We start from the raw sequence: 21,707 nt of genomic DNA, 5'->3' as shown, positions 1-21,707 counted from the left end.
GCACTCCAGCGTTTCTTGGGGTTTGCAAATTTTTATCACTGTTTTATTTCCAATTTCAGTTGCATTTCTGCGCCTCTAACCACTCTCACCTCTTCGAAGAAGCGATTCGCCTGGACCAAAGCCGCTCAGCTTGCATTTGATAAGCTTAAGGAGCTGTTCACCACAGCACCTATTCTCGTAACGCCCGACTCAGCAATTACCATGGGTCGAGTACGCCCATAATTCTCTCCCCTCTTCAGCCACCGGGTTGTCACCATTTCAGTCATCTCTAGGCTATCAGCCTCCTCTGTTTCCCTCCCAGGAGACTGAAGCCTCTGTTCCTTCCGTCCAAGCGTTTATTCATCGTTGCCAACGCACCTGGAGGACAGTGAGGTCCGCTTTGTGTCGCAACAGAGAGCGCACTCGTCGCCTTGCCAATCGCCGTCGCATCAAAGCTCCAAGATACATTTGTGGTCAAAAAGTGTGGTTATCCACTCGGGATTTGCCCCTGCAAAGTGAATCTCGCAAATTGGCACCACGCTTCATCGGTCCCTTTTCTATTGTCAAAGTCATTAGTCTTGCGGCCGTCAAACTCAAAATGCCTCCCAAAACTCAAAATGCGCGTCCACCTGGTCTTCCATGTATCTTGCTTAAAGCCCGTTGTTCGCACTCCCGCCTGACCTACCCATTGTCCGGTCCTGGTTGAGGATTCCCCTGTCTACAGAGCTAAGAAACTGCTGGACATGCACTGCCGGGGGCACGGCTACCAGTATCTGGTTGATTGGGAGGGTTACGAACCCGAGGAGAGGAGCTGAATTCCAGCCCGGGACATCCTGGACCGCTCGCTTATTGATGACTTCCTTCGCTCTCACCAGTCCTCTTCCTCGGGAGCGCCAGGGGGCGCTCCTTAGGGGAGGGGTACTGTCATGAGCCAGGTTTGATTATTTCTTTGTTTTCTGTTTTTTTCCTTCTCTGTTCATATTTGATTCGTTCCAGCTGTTCCTCATTGCTGCCCGCATTCGCACTTTCGCATCCGCACCTGTTCTGTGTCTGTGTTGATTACTCTGGTTACTTCTCCCTGCTCTCTGTTCATGTCTGTGTCGGGTAATTGTCTCAACTGTTAGTGTGGCGTGCTACCACAGAACCTCTCTGCTACCATTATAACGTTACTTGTGTGTGTGTTATCAGTCTGAGTCCCAGCCCCAGTGCCAGTTCCAGTACCTGAACTCGTGGTCCATCTGTCTGAGACATCTGTCGTCAGGCCTGGTCTCTTCCATCCATCAGCCAAGGTGTTCTCCATCTTCTATCTGAGACACTCCAGATCGACTACTGAGCCTTCTCAGTACTGGCTTCCTTCAGGGAATGAACTGTTGCTACCACTTCTGTTCTCCAGCTGCAGCATATTGTGTTTCGATGCCTGGCAGTCTGTTTGTGTTCTCTGTTTTGTTTGGGACTTTAATTAAACATTGCTAACCTGCTCCTTTGCCTCTGGGTCTTCTGCAGTCACATAACAATGAGTAGTAACAAAACAGTATATATTTAGAGTTTGTATAATACATGATGTCTGTAGAAGCAGAAATAACAACCCTTTCCAATATAATTAGACAACACGTTTTATTCATATCAGATACACATTGTGAAAGTAACTTTAAAGTTTACTCTATTCTTCCCCAGTTCACCGTATTTCGGGAGAAGTGGAAGAATTCACATGTTGTAAATCCAACAGATCCGATTCTCTGTGCGGCACAAACTAACATGGCGGTGCCCATCGCACATTTGGCTCAACTAATGCGATTGTTATAAATGTGTTTAAACAGCAAAATACATCCACTTGCTCATATTTGACAATCGGAATATCAGATATTTCATGCTATAACATGCTATAGCAAAAATTAAATAAAAGCAGATCATCAGTCATACAGCGCTGTGGCGTGTTATGTGACAAGCAATGACGCATCACCATGGAAACAATAATGTGATACGTTCTAAATAACGGTCACCTTAAAAAACTCACGCTGGGGGGGTCAGACGGAATATTTTAAATTTATGTGCGAAAGGGTTAATAAAAAGCAGTTTATTTAGTTAATCGCTATTTCAGTCATCATGTATTAACACTCTGAGGTCTGAGGGTATCGCCGGCGATACCACCGTGGTTTTTTTCTTATCAGTGTGAAAGAGACTCAAAATACTCCGTCAATGTTGCACATACAATTAAGAGTTATACACCATTTTAATCTGTGGAATATCTTCTTTCATTTGTGTACACTCAGAGTAAAAACAAAATGTTGTGCTTTTTGTAAAATAAAGAAAACTAACATGATGCGTGATCTCTCGTCTCCCTCTGAACGAAGTCCAATCTGATAGTTCTTAGAAAAAGAACTGTAACTTAGTGAATACTAATGACAAAAAAAATTACACTTATGTCTAAAAAAACGTTAAGATGTCAGGTTTTAAAACATATAAGTCAAATCGAAAACAAACCTTCTGTGTTTATGTAATCTGTATGAAAAGAGAGCCATGTCAGAAGTCTGTGATTCAGCTCATTATCCGCTAATGCGGCCACGCCCACGGAGCGAGCGCTATTCAAACACAAATTCAGTCAATACATGCATTCGTCATCTCAATCGTGTATTTATTGTCTTCAAAAGTGTTTTGAATAGCCATATTTAGCGATCTCTTGCCTCTGTTAGTTCCTTGATTGTCACATGATATGCCTCTTCTTTTACTGAGGCATTTGTGGACAAAAGGGGCAGAGCGCCCTCCGGCTGAAGTATGAATTAAAAACACAGCATCCAGCGCTCATAATGATGACAATAAATATAGAATAATAAATATTACTCCTCTGTATAGAAAATTTATATAAACATATGAGAATCCATCAATATTTCTCCAAATGTGTATGCTTTTAAGCATATTAAGAAATTATGGTCAATATAAGATTTTAAGAGTCAAAATGTGAAGCTTGAGTCTTAGATCTTTTTAATGATGTATAGTTTGTCAACTGCACATCAACATTTAGGCTCTATAATATAACAAATATAGTAGCCTATATGAAATGCCCTAGAGGTAGGAATGTCCAGACGCGTTGCATCACAGAAATACATTATATTTTAAAGTATATTAAAATAGAAAACCATTATTTGGTTAGAGACTTGAGACTTCTTTTAAAAACATTATAATGGCAATGTGTTCAATCTTTTGACTGGTAGTGTAATTTAACATAGGCCTATACAAAATTTTCTTCATATCATGTGCAATAATACGTGCATGCATGAGATCACAAAAATCATGTTTGTTTTTTTTTTTAATCCTGTTATCAGCATGATCACAGAGGGTTTTTTCACAGCCTACCTGACTGAAAGGCCTCATTAATATGCAAGTCATTTCAGGTCATTATTATTCAATTCTTTTGTCTTCTCAGGTGAGAATCACCCATTATACATGAGGATTCACGCCTCCATGCATACTGTGTTTCTTGACCAAAAGTGTCTTAGAAAATTTAAATCTCTCTATTGTTTTATATGAAGGAGAAGGAATGATCATTTTTACTTCATTCTGAAGCAAAAACTCTAGTCTACAACCTCCAATACCCAGAATCCTTGTGAACACAGTTTTAATATATATTTTTTGGCCTTATTTCAGTGACTTAAGTTTTTTGTTTTTTCAATAACCACGCATAAACGTTATTCCTTCAAAAACACAAACATGTACATACATGTTCCTCACATATTATTGTAGCCTAGTTTGTGCTGAATACAGTGTAATTACACTTTTGTCATTAATATGTTTATGAACAACTGAAAAAAGCACAAATGTCAGGGCATGTCAAAACTTCTCCAGGGCCCCAAAAATCCTCAGACCCCTGAGGGTTAATCAACATAACCCTGAACACATAACCCCCCCATTTTGGGTATAAGCACACGAAACTGTCCCTCAGAGAACACACGAGTACCAAATTGAGTTCTCTTTCACATCCTCTTGCACTTGAATGTTTTAAAATTGGTTAAATGTTTAAATTGGCAAGTCTTAAAAACGTCTGCAAACAATACATTTTCATGATGCCAAGTACTGACCTGGTCAGACAAGTGAAAATAAAGCCCTGACTTTAGCTTGTTCCAGTGTGTTAGGGTAAGAGTTCAACTCTGGCCCTGCAGGATTTGAGCTGAAGAACAATCCCCTATATTGTAATTTGCATACTGACTTCCACTGAGAGAAAAACATGACAGCATCATGTATAATGTGTAATGAATGAAAACTTGGTTACTGGAATGCAATGATTAATGCTGACAGGCACCTTCTTGTCTGGCCATGAACATGCTGCCAGAATCCCTCAGTGGGACAATCTCTGTGGTTGACTTGAATTTATCCCCATTCCAGGAACAGAGGGAATGTTCATTGGACTGGAGTGCAGATCTGGAGACAGAAAGAGAAACAGGAATGAAAAAACAAAACAAAAAACAATCAGGCTTAGCTCTTGGTTTACTGATGGTATAGATTTTCCATTTCAAAAGATTTTTTAGTTTAGTTTAGTTTGATTCTATAATTATGTATTAGTTTCACATATGTCTAGTTTACTTTCCTTTGCTTTACCCCTCTTTATATAGCTTTGTGTTTCAGTTGTTCTTGGTCAGTTCTCATTATGCAATGTAATTAAATTTAATAATTAAATTTCAAACGCTTATAACTTTGGGTGTGGTTGACTTATTTTCACGTCCTTAGACTCCTGAATCCTTGCCAAGGCCAATGATACCAAACATGCTAGGTTTGTGCAACGTTGTGATTTAGCGCTATCTTCAAAACCGTTTGTCTAACCGAGACAAAACCACCATAGGAAATATGGAACCATAGCTCGTTAACTAAATGTGATAACCCAAATGTCAAAATTTTGATAGGAAGTGACAAAAAAATCCAATCAAAGACACTCATGGGTCATTTTTTACGCTGTCTATAACTTCAAATTGAAATGAGATATTTTCACCAAATTTGACACACATATGTATAGACACACTCTGAGAACACTGCAAAAAAGTGGTGGAGATCGGGCAAAGGTATTGTTATAACTGTCAAAAAAAACTTTAATAACCATATTTTTCCTTAGTAAATTGCCTTTATTGGCTGAAAATAGTTTTTCTATTTATGATCATATAAATGTTCATGTCATTTGTTAGATCTGCTCATTCTGAACAACTTTGCCTCAAGAACCACTGCTGTCAATCAAATCGTTCATTAAATATTCAAGAATATTTAAAAAACCTACTTTTGCAAACTAGTCCTAGGTTTTTTGCTCAATCTGAATAAAACCAATGCAATACAATTCTCTGGTCTCTCTAGATTAATAATTATCAAAAAAGTTGAACTTTTGCATTAGAATGGATATACAAGGGTCCTTTCAAAAAGTGGCCTTGACCAAGTGTCCCAGAAAGCCTATATCTCTTTTAGGAATGTTCAGATCTTTCTGAAAATAAGCAAGCACGTGTGACATATGTCTCTAAACAACCAATTTTATGGAGATCGGGACAATAGGTGCCTCTATAATAGTTAAAAAGTTGTTGAATGACAATGTTCTTATAATAGCAATTCCCTGAAACTGTCATTTGGTGCCACCAGATGGCAGCAAAAGGCCACAGAATGAATAGTCTTGTTTTAGTTGTTATATATCATTTCTACGACTTTCTAAAAGATTGGAAATATATAGAAAGATTGCTTACGTTGGTCAGAAGAGAGAAATATGCCAAATTTGTTGTCACTCTCTCAGCCGTTGTATCAGGGTCCGTGTATCTTTTGGTCATTCGTTTTTTGATTTAATAATGAAATCGGAAAATGAAAAACGGCACCTTTTTCGTTTTTCATTTTTTTCCAAACAAAACGAAAAACAAGAATTCAGCTTGATTTTTCGTTTTCCGTTAAGGGGTAGAAAATGAATAACTCGAATATTTGATCTCAACATGTGGGCGGGAAAGAAACACCCCTTTCCGCTGATTGGTCAACCAAACATTAAACTGTGCCGTCATCAGTTCTTCCGCAGTTCAGAGCAGCAGAATAATAGTCCTTCGCTGCGATGGACTTAACGCGTTTATTGCAACTATATAATCACTTTTAAATTTACATTTAATCTTAATCTCTATCTCTTGATCTCTATCTCTCAAACAGCCAAACTAACGAATGACTTGAGACACAAATCGAGGCAGAGCCTGTAGAGGCTTTCTTCTGTGTGTCCATAAAAATGCGTGTTTAGCTCAGAGTAGTTTGTAATGCTGTAGTAGTTTGTAATGCTGTCTCCCACTAATCTGTATCACCAAAAATGTCGGAGTAGGCCTATTTTAAGTTGTTTCAGCTGTCATGAGGAAAAATCCATCAGAACTCATCAGCAAGTTCGTCGGCCAGACGGTCAAAGAAAACGTAGCCTATTTTTTATATATATATTTACATTTAAATATTAGACTATAGCTTAATATTAGATTTTAAATTTCAAAAGAAAATTGACATAAACATATGAGAATCCATCAATATTTCTCCAAATGTGCATGCTTTTGAGCTAAAAGCCAATATGAAATGCCACAGAGTTAACATAATTGTTCAGACACTTTGCATCACAGAAATACATTATATTTTAAAGTATATAATAGAATACCATTATTTTAAATTGTAATAATATTTCACAGTATTGCTGTTTTTTCTGTATGTTTGATATACACCATGATGAGCTTGAGACATGATTACAGAGGGTTTTTTCACAGCCTACCTGACTGAAAGAGCTCATTGATATGCAGGTCATTATGCGATTTTTTGTCTTCTCAAGTGTGAATCACCCATTAATCATGATGATTCACGCCTCCACGCATACTGTGTTTCTTGACAAAAAGTGTCTTACAAAAACTAAATCAATATATTGTTTTATATGAACGAGTAGGCAGGATCATTTTTACATCATTTTGAAGCAAAGACTCTAGTCTACAACCTTCAATACCCAGAAGTCTTGTGAACACAGATTTCATATATTTTTTTGGCCTTATTTCAGTGACTTAAGTTTTTTTGTTTTTTCAATAACCACACAAACGTTATTCCTTCAAAAATACAAACATGTTCATACATGTTCCTCACATATTATGGTAGCCTAGTTTGTGCTGAATACAGTGTAATGACACTTGTGTCATTAATATGTTTATGAACAACTGAAAAATGCACAAATGTCAAGGCATGTCAAAACTTCTCCAGGCCCCGATAGAATTTGGGGGAAAGAGGAAAGAAGGTCCAGTTTTCTTGACAGACAGAATGAAAGAGTCAATCGATTGGTCAAAAGGAGAGAAGAAGCTGGTGTACCTGCTGAAAATCTCTTTGCAAGAACTGGTGCGATGACAAACATACGTGGATATGACTGTCTCCGTAAATATGTGGAAGAAAACAAAGCAGAACAACCTGAACTGCTACGATCAACTAAATTAAGAAAACAGGTTGCCACACTCTGGCAACTCTTGGACCTTAGTGAACAAGAGCTGGAACAAGTTGCAAGGTTCATGGGTCATGACATCAGAGTACACAGTGACTTTTACAGACAGACTGACAAAACATTTCAAATTGCCAAGATAACTAAGCTACTGTTCGCAATGGAGCAAGGCACTGAGAGCTTACAAGGGAAGAACCTTAACATGCTTCATCCATCAGTATGTTATGTATGCACTCTGTTTTTTTGCCAAAGCAATTGTATTGTGTATATTTTAAGTATTGGCTTTAGACACTGGACTCATTTTAGGAGAACACCATCGACTTTTTGGGCAGTACAATTACATTTATAGCTCTTTTAATCAAAAGAATGTACTTATGACTTTTAGACAATCAAGCACTAATATTTGATTTTTTTTTTTTTTTCTCTGATAACAGGAGAATTTCAGAAATGGCAGATGACATTGAAACACACCTAATTGATAGACTTAAAAATGGAATTTCGTATGCACTGCAAATTGATGAGTCTGTAGATGGCAAGTCAAGCCCAACTGCTGGTTTTTATTCGCTATGTTTGGGAAAACAAAATCATTGAAGACATTTTGGGGTGCTTCATCTTGCCAGAAAGAACAACAGGAGCTGAGATTTTTGATGTCATCAATGGATTCATGACATCAAAAGGACTTCGTTGGGAGAACTGCATCGGCATATGCACCGACGGAGCAAAAGCAATGACGGGCTCGAGGAAGGGATTCATTGCAAGAGTTAAGCAGGTGTCAGCCAATATTGTGGCAACACATTGTGTTTTACAACGCAGTTCAAATTTCCACTCTGGAAAGTGTCCTGACTGTAATCCAGAGATATCTTAACCATGCACCACAGCTCAAATTTCCCCATGGTTTGTCCCCTTATCAAACTTTACCTAATTTTAACCTAATCACAAATGCTTTCTTCCTAATTCTCCCAGCTCTTTCAACCAGACAGCAATATTTAAAGCTGCAGTCCGCAACTTTTTTTGTGTTAAAAATTTACAAAAATTATATAATGAGAATATACAACATGAATCCATTTTCCAAACCGTGTTTTTGTCTTATCCTGAATCATTATGGTACACTTATACTAAGTGTTTATATTCTGACTATTTCAGACCAGACTGGTAGGACTCGCCGCAGAGTATCACAGTAACTGCGTGACTGGCCATAGACATACACAGAGAAAAGTAGCTCCGGCTACAATGTTCCTGCGCAAGATGTGTGCAGTTCTGTTTATTAACCGCTAGAGGGCCAAAAATCGCAGACAGCAGCTTTAAAATGCATTAAAAGTCAGAAACAACAAGATGATACATAAAATATATAAAATACATTAAAAATGAAATAAAAACAGGAAAAGGAATTAAAAGAATGAAAAGATAATACATATAAAATAAAATGCAAACAGTTCAGACATAGCACAGTGCTCAATCAGCAAATGCATAGATAAAAAGATATGTTTTGATTTGAATGTGGCTACTGTTGGAGCACATCTGTTCTCTTTAGGAAGCTGGTTCCAGCTGCGGCTGGTGTAACAGCTAAAAGCAGACTGTCCTTGCTCTGAGTGAACCCTTGGTATTTCTAAGTGACTTGATCCTGATGATCTGAGTGATCTGTTAGATTTATATTCTATGAGCAAATCTGCAATGTATTGAGGTCCTAGGCCATTGAGTGATTTATAAACAAGTAACAGTACTTTAAAATTAAAGTTTAAATGCATTTAAAATTCTAAATGCAACTGGAAGCCAGTGCAAGGACCTGAGGACTGGTGTGATGTGTTCATGTTTTCTGGTTCTGCTCAGAATCCTGGCAGCAGTGTTTTGTACGAGCTGCAGCTGTCTTATGGTCATTTTAGGAAGACCAGTGAGGAGTCCATTACAATAATCCACCCTGCTGGTGATGAACGCATGAACAAGTTTCTCTAAGTCTTGACTGGAGACAAAGCATCTAATTCTTGCAATATTTTAGAGATGATAATATGCTGATTTAGTTATTGTCTTTACATGGCTACTGAAACTCAGGTCTGACTCCAAAATCACACAAAGATTCCTGACTTGATTTTTAATTGTTTGCCCCTAGAGTGAAGGTATGCGTTCACTTTGAGAACTTCATCTTTGTTTCCAAACGCAATGACTTCAGTTTTGTCTTTGTTTAACTGAAGGAATTTTAGGCACATCCAATTTTTAATTTCATCAATGCATTGGCACAGGGAGTCAATGGGGCTGTAGTTGTTAGGTGATAGAGCTAGGTAAATCTGGGTGTCATCTGCATAGCTGTGATATGCAATTTGGTTCTTTCTCATTATTTGGCTCAGTTGCAGCATATATATGTTGAACAGGAGGGGTGCAAGTATTGAACCTTGAGGGACTCCGCATGTCATGGATGTCCACTCTGACTTATGGTCACCGATACTCACATAATAACTTCTCTCTTCTAAGTATGATCGACAGTGTCAAATGCACCACTGAGGTTGAGTAGAACCAGCACTGATAATTTACCTGTATCTGTGTTTAGGCAAATATCATTTATTATCTTTATGAGTGCTGTCTCTGTGCTGTGATGCGGTCGGAAACCAGATTGAAAGTTGTCAAATTATCCATTTAAGCTTAAGAATTTGTTCAACTGATTGAAAACAACTTTTTCAATGATCTTGCCTATGAAAGGAAGATTTGAGATTGGTCTGTAGTTGCTCAATATGGTGTTATTCAGATTGCTCTTTTTCAGGAGGGGCTTAACAACTGCAGTTTTCAGGGATTTTGGAAAAGTCCCAGAGAGAAGTGAGGCGTTTACCACTTCTACGAGATCTGCTTCTAAACAGTTAAACACGCTTTTGAAAAAAGATGTGGGAAGTGTGTCAAGGGTGCAGGTTGATGTTTTAAGGTGCTGTACTGTTTCTTCCAAAATTTTACCATCAATTGCTTTGAAAACAGACAAAATAGCTACTTTCTGAGGTTGTGATCTGATCTGTTTTACCCCTGTTTTACCCTTTTTCAAGTTTTGTCTTTCGCCACATGCGCTCAGCTTTTCTGCATTGTCTTTTCATATTTTGCACTGCTTTTGAGTTTCTCCAAGGCGCTTTTATCTGCCACTCTTCTTCCTGACTTTCACAGGAGCAATGTTATGTTAACCCACATTTATTAACACTTCAAATCTGTTCTCCAGATGTATTGGCGGTGGTAGGGAGCTAGTGTTTGGGGTAGAGGATGCTACTGCAATATGTGATACTCGTGACAATCTGATGTCTCGAGTGCCTTTGGGTCTTGCTCCCTGTTTGTGCCATCGATTAGTATGTTGATCAGTTTCAGCACTCAGTATGGTCTGTTTAGGAGTATTAGATTAATGGAACTCACCGACTGTGTGCTGAGGATGTTCATGATGAAGCTCTGTTGTGTGTCCTGGTTTGGTAGTCCCGCAAGTAACTTTGTTTCAAGAACTGCAATCCTTTGTAGAAGTCTGTGGCAGTTTGTGCAGCAGGTAGATTCTTCAACCAGAGGAGGCATATTGTTTCTAATCCTTTTGAATCCTTTCCCTTCTCCGGAATGTAAGCTGATGGCTGCCATCAGTGGGAGGCTGGTTGGATAAAAATTCCCCTTTTTTGTAGCAATTCTTCCAGTTAAAAAAGTTTGTTGGTGCCAAGATTTGTCGTTTGAGCACTGTGCTGATTTGCTATAGTTCAAATTAGGAGATAAAGTATAAAAACAATAGAGCAAATCGCGGAGGCTGTAAGCAAGAGCATCCGAACAGTAGCGGAGCAGGAAGTTAAGGCCTTTGCAATGCAGAACAACCCTCTAGACGAGGGGAGTACTGGGCTCAACCTAACAGGTAGACCATACTGTAGGCACAAAATCATGGAGGCTCCCACAGAGCCTGCAATATGAACTAATTCTACACAATGTAGAATACATCACCACAGCCTTGCAAAGACCAGGCATGTGAAAACTACATGCTTAATCTGCTAAAAGACACCCAGATGTGGGGGATTCGCTTACAGGGTGGCCTATGAAGGCCACACACCTAAAAATCAACTCAATTGCTGATAATGCAAGAGCCCACAAAACATGGGAACTCGTTCTGATTGAAAGAGTTTAACTAGCAAATAAGACTGTAGAGTGCCCACATAACAGTCTACCTCAACACATTCCAACAAGCAGTGTACTCAGCAAAAACACTTTTTACTCTTTAAGCAAGAGGAGTACAAACTTACACCATCATGCTCTAAAGGAGGCAGAAACAGTGCCTGCGACTCCAGAAAGACACTTGATGTCAGCTAGTGGCAGTGTCTAAGCTCTAAGGGAGCCATATATGAGAACCAAACTATCCAGTGAAGTTAAAGGATTAGTTCACTTTCAAATAAAATTTTCCTGATAATTTATTAATTATTAATTTAAAACTTTCATTATATCAGTAATATGTCAAGCTTGGAACTATTACCCTGATGTGGTCGACTTTTTTTTTTTTTTTTTATTTAAAGTTGTTAGTGTTATTTTCACCAAATTAAATGCTTGCTAGTGTAATTAGCTTATTATTCCAAACACACTTTGTCAAACACTACTAATAATACTACTATTTTACTATATTTTAAAAAAAGCATCCACTCTCAAAGGCACATTTTTAACCATGATACACATAATATATAATATAATATAATATAATATAATATAATATAATATAATATAATATAATATAATATAATATAATATAATATAATATAATATAATATGAATGTGTGTGTACATATTTTTTTAGACCCCTAACTATTAAGTGATTATCATAAACATTAATCAGGTCATGACATGGATTTTTTTTTATCTTTATTTAAAGCTATGAAACAGCAGAATGTTTAAATGTTTCTTACAGGATGAAATGAATTTTTGACAATCATGCAGCCCTACATTTAAGTACTTTCTGTGACTGTGGGCAAGCAAAAGCAGTTTGGTCTCTGTTTTAAGTTAACACAATCTACATCATCTTTGTTATTTGTAGAGACAGCCAGGATAATCCTGAAGAGACCATGGAGTGAAGAAGAGAGAAGGGCAATTAACAAACATCTAGGAAAGTTCATGGCAGAGCGCAGGGTTCCTGGAAAACTGGACTACATGAAATGCCTAGAAGAGGAAAAGTCCCTGAAGGAAAGATCTTGGAAAGACGTTAAGAACTTTGTTTACAATACAATTGTTACTCTAAAAAGGAAGTCTGCTTCACGAAAAATTATGTTTTAAAAGCTTAACATCTTGCCATCCAGTTGTTCTGTTTACCTTTATGTTAAGACAGTATTTTTGGGATTACCATCTGTTTACAAATTAAATAAATGTAGAGCTGGTCACTGGAGATGGCATCTCTTACAGTTTTGTTTGTAGCTTTTGGTTAGGTATGTATATTGCTAAAATTCGATTCATCTAATTAAATCAATAAATTGAACAGATGAACAAATGTTTGGGTAGACTGTTTATGAACCTCCATCTGAAACTTGTATTAATTGTCAAGTTACCTTTTTTTTCTCTAGCGCCTTTTTCAAAGCAGTTTTACAGTGATAACAGAAAAATAATGATCACTGATGTAAATAAAATTTGATGCTGCAGTAAAGAAGCTCTAAGTCATTATTCACCTGTTGCTGCCAACAGGTGGTCCTTTGACCGTAACTGAATATTGCATTGTAAACTAACCCCCCCACTTTTGTCAAAAGGTGGTGCTGTAGAGCCCCTGCTCCATGCCTGTTTCTAAGGCTTTGCCCATATCTACTGGATGACAATACTGATGTGTGTGTTGAGTTTCATGCAGATTGAAGCATATTAAGAGCCTCAAAAATGCCCAAGAAAATTTTTAAAGTTTGAAGTGTTGCCATGGCAACAATATTTAATATATCACAGACACATTACCAGGTCTACATCTGCCATGTTTTGACGTTATTGTGATGAAGTGAAAGTAAAAGGGTGATCTCAGAGCATTTTGAAAGTGACACACTTCCTGCTGCCAGTTGGTGGCGCTATAACTTTGACTCACAATAGTCACATCCATGTGATCGGACTACTACAACCAACACACTCGCGAAGTTTCATAAAGATCAATCAATGTATGCAGACATTATAACACACTTCCTCTTTCCCTTTTCTCACCCTAAATGCGTTCCCTCGCCACGGCCAAACCATTCAAGATATCAAAATTCCGTTGGCAATTTTTCAACAATGTCTTGACTTCATACTGACCCAGTTTGGTGGTGATCAGATTAATTGCCTAGGAGGAGTATATCAAATTCCAGAGCATGCGTTTCCTGTTGAGGTGACGTATAACTTAGAGCGCAAAAGTTGTTCGGCCCGATGTGCGAAATGAGTTGGAAGTCGCAACGTTCTATTTTAAGATATGGGCCGATAATGTGGAAAAACAATGAAAAAAATCGACTTTTTTTAAAAGCTAATTTCAAAGAATAGACTTTCAAAAATAATCTCCCAAAGTTTCGTAGTCCAGATAATTGAGTAAAGGTATTTAAATGGCTATTCAATTTGACATGGTTTTACTAAATTCGCTGGAAATGAACTTCTCAACTCCTCTCATCACTTATGAGCATTTCCCGGTATCCCCTGAAATGTCACTATCTCTGCTCTACAAATATGGTGTTACACGTTGTATAGAACCAATCAAAAAGCTTAGAAATGTAAACACACAGACATAAACGCTGATTTTTATCAATGGGAAGCCCCGTTTCGACTAACAGGCACGCGATTGGTCCAGCCATCCTCCTGTCAGACTAGCGCGCGCTGTGTGTAAACAAGCTAGTAGATCTCCTCCTTACAATGTGTTTGATTTATTTTAACCCAATATTTAACTGTTGGTATCACCGTTATGAATTTGTTACACTGTTATTGTCAACTAGCCTACACAAAGATATGATTGCATAGGCTAGCATTATATGTTCTCTCTTTGCTTGTCTCTCTGCCTCTCTCACTTTCTCTCTCTCTCACTCACACACACACACCACACGCACACACACACACCCTCTCTCTCAAGCAAAAATGTAGCACCTCTGTTCAATCTTTCTGATTTTAGTAAATCTTTGTAAAAGTGCCTTATAAAATATTAACCCCTTAAGACCAGATGGAGCGTCGGTGCTCCCATTTGCGTGTCTCTCTTTAAAAGCCAATAAAAATTGAATCCATATAGGTAGCACAAAAATTCTTTTTGCATACAAAACCAGAGACTTTAAACTTTCATATCAAGCCTCCAACCTGCTTCTGTTGCGTTGTTTTCACCCTCTAATGAGTCTGAGTAATATGCATTTACAACAAAAATAGCACATCCGCTAACTGAATACAAGTATGTATATGCAGTGTGTATCCAATGTTCCCGGACCAATCCATGTTCGTTTTCCAACATGGAATAACACAAAATAAATATCATTTTAAAGCTTAGAATCTCATCTTTTTAATGCATCTAACCATTTTGAAAAACTCCTAACAAGTGCTGAGAAGCACCTCTAAACCGGAGTTTACCGCCTGTTGGCACCACCTGGCTGAGGAAAAAATGAACAACAATTTTTTAAACTATTCTTTATGCTATCACCACAAAATTTGAACCAGATGCAGATCACAAAACCAAAAAGAGAGCAAAATCAAAAAAAGATTTTTTTTAGCGATCTTATTGTGTTCCTGAGTTATTCCATGTCAAATAAAAAAAAAGAAAAATTATTTTTTTAAAAATTATATATATTTTTTATCTTTTATCAGCTGTTTCTCAGCAAGAAAAAGTCCAAATGTAATGTAATTTATATTTTCTTAAAATTTAAAATGTATCAAATGATGCCTACCTTTTGACTCTCCTTGCTAGAGTTTTGGAATTATGAGTCTTTACTTTTGTGTGTGTGTCGCTCAGAAAAAAAAAAAAAAAAAAAAACTCTAAAAAAGCCTTCAGGTCTTAAAGAGTTAATTCAAATAAATACTTTAAAATAATTTGAGCTTCAGCCTGGTTGTAATGAGGCGGGACTCAGGCAGAGATCCATTTGCAAGCTTTATTAAATAATAGTGTGGTCGTACAGGCTGGGTCAAAGCAGAGGCAAACAGGAGCAGCAAGGGCTAGGCAGAATCGTGGTCAGGACACAGGCAGTAGATCAGGGCAGGCAGATATCGTTCACAGTCCAGATAACAATAAACAGTCCAAAGGCAGAAGGCAGAGAATCATAAACAGGAAACAGACAGGATCAATAACAGACAGGCAGACAGGATACAAACGCTCAGAATTGCTACACCGGGTAAACAAGTGTCGGGAAGCCACGGCAGGTCAGGTGGCTCAGGCGGCCACGGCAGGTCAGGTGGCTCGGGCGGCCACGGCAGGTCAGGTGGCTTGGGCGGCCACGGCAGGTCAGGTGGCTTGGGCGGCCACGGCAGGTCAGGTGGCTCGGGCGGCCACAGCAGGTCAGGAGTGTCGGGAAGCCACGGCGGGTCAGGTAGCTCGGGCGGCCACGGCAGGTCAGAAGTGTCAGGAAGCCACGGTGGGTCAAGAGTGTCGGGAAGCCACAGCAGGTCAGGTGGCTCAGGCAGCCACGGCGGGTCAGATGCAGAGAACGGCCCTAGGAATTCAGGGACCATTGGTGACCGTGGCAGTTCAGAGTCCATAGACGGCCCTATCGGGCTTGTAAACCCACCCACAGGTTCCCCACCCACAGGGTGGTCCCCCCCCCCAAAATTTTCTTGGGGGATTCAATGGTGGAAGTGACAGGCTTGTGGGCTAGGAGCTTGGCTGGTGCCGGCAGGGCAAGGAGCTTGATTGGCACCGGCAGGGCAAGAAGCTTGGTTGGCGCCGGCAGGGCAAGGAGCTTGAGCGGCGCCGGCAGGGCAAGGAACTCAGGCGGCGCCGGCAAGGGAAGGAGCTTGGGCGGCGCTGGCAGGGCATGGTGTTTGGGTGACGCCGGCAGGGCAAGGAGCTTGGGCGGCGCCGACAGGGCAAGACGCTTGGGCGGCACAAGAACGGCCTCCGGGCCCTGAAGGATGAAGGAATTCTTCTTCCTCCTCCTCCTCCTCTTACGCGGATGAGGCGGTGGCTCTGTGTTCACCTCCTCTGTGGACCCTGCAGCGGGCGCGCGGGCTCTGGAGCAGACTCACTGGTTAGAGCGGGCTCTGGAGCGGACTCACGGGCTGGAACGGGCTCTGGAGCGGACTCACTGGCTGGAGCGGATTCTGGAGCGGACTCACTGGCTGGAGCAGGCTCTGGAGCGGACTCAATGGCTGGAATGACCCCTATGTTTACAGACACCGAAGGGGCGGCCATCTTGCCCGTGGGCACTGGCGAAGCGGCCATCTTGTCCATCGCATCCAGGGAGTCTGAGTGCGTAGCAACCGGCGAGCTTGAGTGCGTTGCAACCGGCGAGCTTGCGTGCGAAGCGTCCGGCTGGCTTGCGTGCGAAGCGACCTGCTGGCTTGAGTGCGAAGCGGCCGGCTGGCCTGAGTGCGAAGTGGCCGGCTGGCTTGAGTGCGAAGAGGCCGGCTGGGTTGAGTGCAAAGCAGCCGGCTGGCTTGAATGCGAAGCGGCCGGCTGGCTGGCTTGAGAGCGAAGCGGCAGACGGAGGCTTAGGAATGCCAGCCGCTCGTGCTGAAATCAGCGGTGGATCAGCCACACTGGAACGCAACCCTCTCCGCTCCCGGACAGATCCAGAGACGTGACGTGATTCTAGACAAATAGCAGAGACGTGAGGTGAGTCTGGGCGATCAGCGGTGACTTGACTTTGCTCATGAAGATCTGCTGTGACTTGACTTGGCTCATGAAGATCATCGGTGACTTGACTTTGTTCATGGAGATCAGCGGTGACTTGACTTGGTTCAGGATAGTCAGTGCTAACTTGACTTGGTGTTGTTATTATGGTAGCCGCCATTTTGTGAGTGTCCTCTGGCGTGGCAGCCATTACATGACTAGACGAGGTGTCGCATTTCTCCGCGACACCCACAGTAAATGGAGAGCCAACAGTCAATAAAGCATAATCCAGAAACTGACTTAGAGATGAACGGGGTCCCTCACGAATGAGTTGTGATTTGAGTGGCTGATTAATGCCCTCACAGAAAAAGTTTATCAGCGCAGAGTCCGGCAAGTCTGAATAATAAGCAATGTCCAAATATTACACAACATAGTCCTCCAGCGATCGTGAGCCCTGCTTGAGCCCTAATAACAATAATGCAAAGTTCCTACCAGACCAGTGTTCATCAGAAAAGCTGCTGGATCGTTGTGTTGGCGAGGTCTTCTGTAACAAGGCGGGACTCAGGCAGAGATCCACTTGCAAGCTTTATTAAATAATAGCGTGGTCGTACAGGCTGGGTCAAAACAGAGGCAAACAGGAGCAGCAAGGGCTAGGCAGAATCGTGGTCAGGATACAGGCAGTAGATCAGGACAGGCAGATATTGTTCACAGTCCAGATAACAATAAACAGTCCAAAGGCAGAAGGCAGAGAATCATAAACAGGAAACAGGCAGGATCAATAACAGGCAGGCAGACAGGATACAAACGCTCAGAATTGCTACACTGGGTAAACAAGACCTCGCAATGAGGTGGTGTGTGAGTGAGTCTTAAATAGTCCAGGTAAAGAGCTTCAGGAGTATGTGGCAATAGGTGATTGGTGAAGTGAGTGCATGTGATAGGCAAGGGAGGATTATGAGAAATGGAGTCCGGAGTGAACAGGAACATGACACTGGTTTAATAGCATTTATATATATAAAAATGTCTTTGGTCAAATTAAGCTGTAAAATAAATAGTTTATCCCTTTAAATGCAATGGATTTTGAAAGATATCAACAAAAAACGGGCAAAAAACTTTAAAAGTGATTTTCTCAGGTTTTCAATTGGAAAAAGAGGGCAGACGACCATAATTCAAATAGGTATATCTTTAAAACCATTCAAGGTATGACTTTGACTAGGGTATCATTTTAAAGCTTATTGTCATCTTTCCATTGATACCAAAATCTCAATTTTGAAATTTGGGTCACTGTGACTCATTTTGCTGGATCAGGTCAAATGTGTACCGAGATTTATACTTGTATGTGCAAGCGGGTTTGATATATAGAGCATGTTTTCGGACCCCGTTCAAGGGGGCGCTGTCGAGCCCCCCTGCCACGCCCGGATACCAGCTTCTGTCCGGCCCTGATGACCGCGGATTCTGACCAGTGTGCAAAATTTTTTGAGCACGTTAAGGGCCCCAAAAACATAGAAAAAAATAATAATTAAAGCTGCAAGCAGCGATGAAAGGGCCCTCGCACCCGGGCTCACCGCCACCCGTTGGCCTCAGGAAACCAGTGAACAGTGAGCGACATGCATGTAAGCAAGTAAATATGGCAAAGTCATATCAAAGTGCCAAACTTCCTGCTGCCAAAAGGTGGCATTTTGACCGTAACTGAATATTGCCATGTGGATGTCTTCAGGCCAGGACTATTATCGAACATGTGAAGTTTGGAGCAGATCAGACATTGTATGCCTGAGTTACAACAACTTCCTGTTTCGTGGCGTTAATCGCATACATTAACACTCAGCCAAGTGTTGCATGATTTAACCTGTTTCTAGCATGTTTGGTACTTCTTGGCATATTAAAATGTGTTTCAGGAGGTGAATTACAATGTAAAGCATGCCATTTCCTGTTTGCCAGCAGGTGGCGCTATGACTAACTGAATACTGGGAAATAGATGTGTTTAGGCCAGGACTCTTATCACACATGTGAAGTTTGGGGCTGATCAGACACTGTATGCTTGAGTTACAAAAACTTCCCGTTTCATGATGATAATAGCATGCTTTAACAGTCAGCTAGGTGTTGCTAGCATGATTTAGAATGTTTCTAGCATGTTTAGTACAAAATTGCATATTTTAGTGTGTTGCTAATAGTGCATCATATTGTTAAAAACATCACTTCCTGTTGCCGGTAGGTGGCGCTATTACTATAACCGAATATTGTCATGTAGATGTGTTCAGGGAAGGACTCTGAACTTCTCAAATGTGAGAAGTTTGGGGTAGACTGGACATTGCATTCCTGAGTTACAGCAACTTCCTCTTTCACTGTATTAATAGCATGCTTTAACACATAGCTAAGTGTTTTGCTAACATTGTTCTAGGATGTTGCTAGCCTGTTTAACACTTGCTGGCACATTTTAATATGCTGTCAGGAGTCCATAATAGTGTTAAACATGTCACTTCCTGTTGTCAGCAGATGGCGCTATGACTATAACTGAATACAGACATGGACGTGTTCAGGACAGGACTTTTATCAAGTGTGTGAAGTTTGGGGCAGATCGGACATTGTTTGCCTTAGTCACAGTAACTTCCTGTTTCATGGCGAAACATCAAAATTTGTCAGGCCACCAGGGACACGCCCTTTTACGAAAACTCAAGATCTTCGCAATTTAGCGTTGCACAAGCATTATGATTACACAAACCAAATTTGAAGATGATCGAATTAAAACTGTAGGAGGAGTTCGTTAAAGTACGAGGCCTGAAAATGGCAAAAACTGCACAAAAATAGCTGACTTACTGTTGCATTTAGGACATAGGTCCAAAGAGTCATTTTTGTAGGTAATGGGACAGTACATGTATGTACCGAATTTCGTACATGTACGTCGAACGTAGCCCGAGGCGCACACCGCTGAAGTTTTATAGGTGGCGCTACTGACCCATTTTGCACCACCCATTTCTGAATCCTATATCAGATGTACATTTTTGCCAGTCCTGACACGTGTGCAAAGTTTTGTGAGTTTTGGAGCACGTTTAGGCCCTCAAAAATGCTATAATGTTTGAAAAAGAATAATAAATATAGCTGCGAGCAGCGATGACGGGCCAAAGCCCGGTGGCACTGCCACCCCGGTGGCTTCAGGTCAACTGTGCACGGCAGGCAATGGGCATTTAAAACGGTTAAACATAAAAGGACTATGTCAATTTCACACCACATTTACTGCAGCAGCTTTTACTTCAAACTTCAGCCATGTTTTTAGTGTTTTTGGTCCAAACTGCATATTATTAACTTCTAACCATTTCAACTGCCAGAAGACTGTTATTACACTACAATTGTCCACTATAGATCAAGTTTTAGAATAAAAAATATTTTCTTACATACAGTGCCCTCCACAATTATTGGCACCCTTAGTAAATATGAGCAAAGGTGGATGTGAAAATAAATCTGCATTTTTTATCCTTTTGATCTTTCATTCAAAAATAATCACAAAATTCTAACCTTTAATTGAAGGAAAACAGTTGAAAGTGGGGGGAAACTCACATTATGAAATAAATGTTTTTCTCCAATACATGTTGGCCGCAATTATTGGCACCCCTATAAATTCTTATGAGTAAAATATCTCTGAAGTATATTCCCATTCATATTTACATTTTTTAGCACATCAGGGTGACTAGGAGCATGAAATTGTCCAGCCATGACTTCCTGTTCCACAGGAATATAAACATGAGGAAACACAAATGCCAAATTCCCGTAATCATTCATCACAATGAGTAAAACCAAAGAATATATTTCTGAGGTCTAAATCGTCCTAATGTGATGTAACGATGTAGCAGTTCGTACAGTTATTAATCAATTTATGGATGAAATATGAATATAATAATTCATAAGGTTATGAATAAATTATGATTCATATATCGACCCAACGGGGAATTAAACATATATTGTGAATCAATTACAACGAATTATAATCAATTACATATATGATTAGTTCTGGTTTAATAATTATTTAGAGAAACTGTTCGTTTGTCCAGCAAACTAAGTCCCTCACAGAATATTATAAGCGGAGTTATTCTCTGGCCATGAAAATAACTTGCTATTAGCATAAAGCGATCGAAAAACGTTAAAGTGACTTGGTCTTCAGTTGAAAGAACGAACAGAACAATCGAGCATGAATTAAGTGTTTAATATATGCAGCTATGACTGAGATTATACGTCTAAAATATATACAGAAGGTATACACATATATATACACAAGAGTGAAAATGAAGAAAAGACAGGGAAAGAAAGATGATCAAAGAATGGCAAATTACCCAGTTAAACCCTTTTGAGAGAGCCAGCACAGAAATCAGTTTAGACAAATTTCAGATAAATGATAATACTTGCTTATTGGTTCAAGTCCGTGAGTAGTAGTTTCAATGCGCTTGGCTTGGTTGGTCCTTTCCGAGAGGGTTTCTCCGGCGGGGTTTTTCAAACGAGGTTTAAACTGAAGAGTAACTTAGCCGAAGAGAGAGAGAGAGTCTAAGGAAGTGGTCCTCCCGAGCTGCGCGCGTTGTTGGGAAGCGCGGTCACCTGAGG

At 40.1% G+C, this 21,707-nt stretch overlaps 1 protein-coding gene across 2 annotated transcripts in view; it reads right to left on the bottom strand.

Annotated features, from left to right (window-relative positions):
- Positions 1-21,707, bottom strand: part of LOC125269680 (centrosomal protein of 95 kDa-like) — a 90,110-nt gene that overhangs the window by 24,900 nt on the left and 43,503 nt on the right. For both annotated transcript variants that reach the window (XM_048192623.1, XM_048192622.1), the window contains one exon: positions 4,274-4,392. In XM_048192623.1, the coding sequence (XP_048048580.1) occupies positions 4,274-4,392 (119 nt within the window). The remainder of the gene's footprint in view (positions 1-4,273; positions 4,393-21,707) is intronic.

The sequence above is a fragment of the Megalobrama amblycephala genome, linkage group LG6 (genome assembly GCF_018812025.1).
Source record: "Megalobrama amblycephala isolate DHTTF-2021 linkage group LG6, ASM1881202v1, whole genome shotgun sequence".
Lineage (NCBI taxonomy): Eukaryota > Metazoa > Chordata > Actinopteri > Cypriniformes > Xenocyprididae > Megalobrama > Megalobrama amblycephala.
This window is presented reverse-complemented; position numbering and strand designations above follow the sequence as displayed.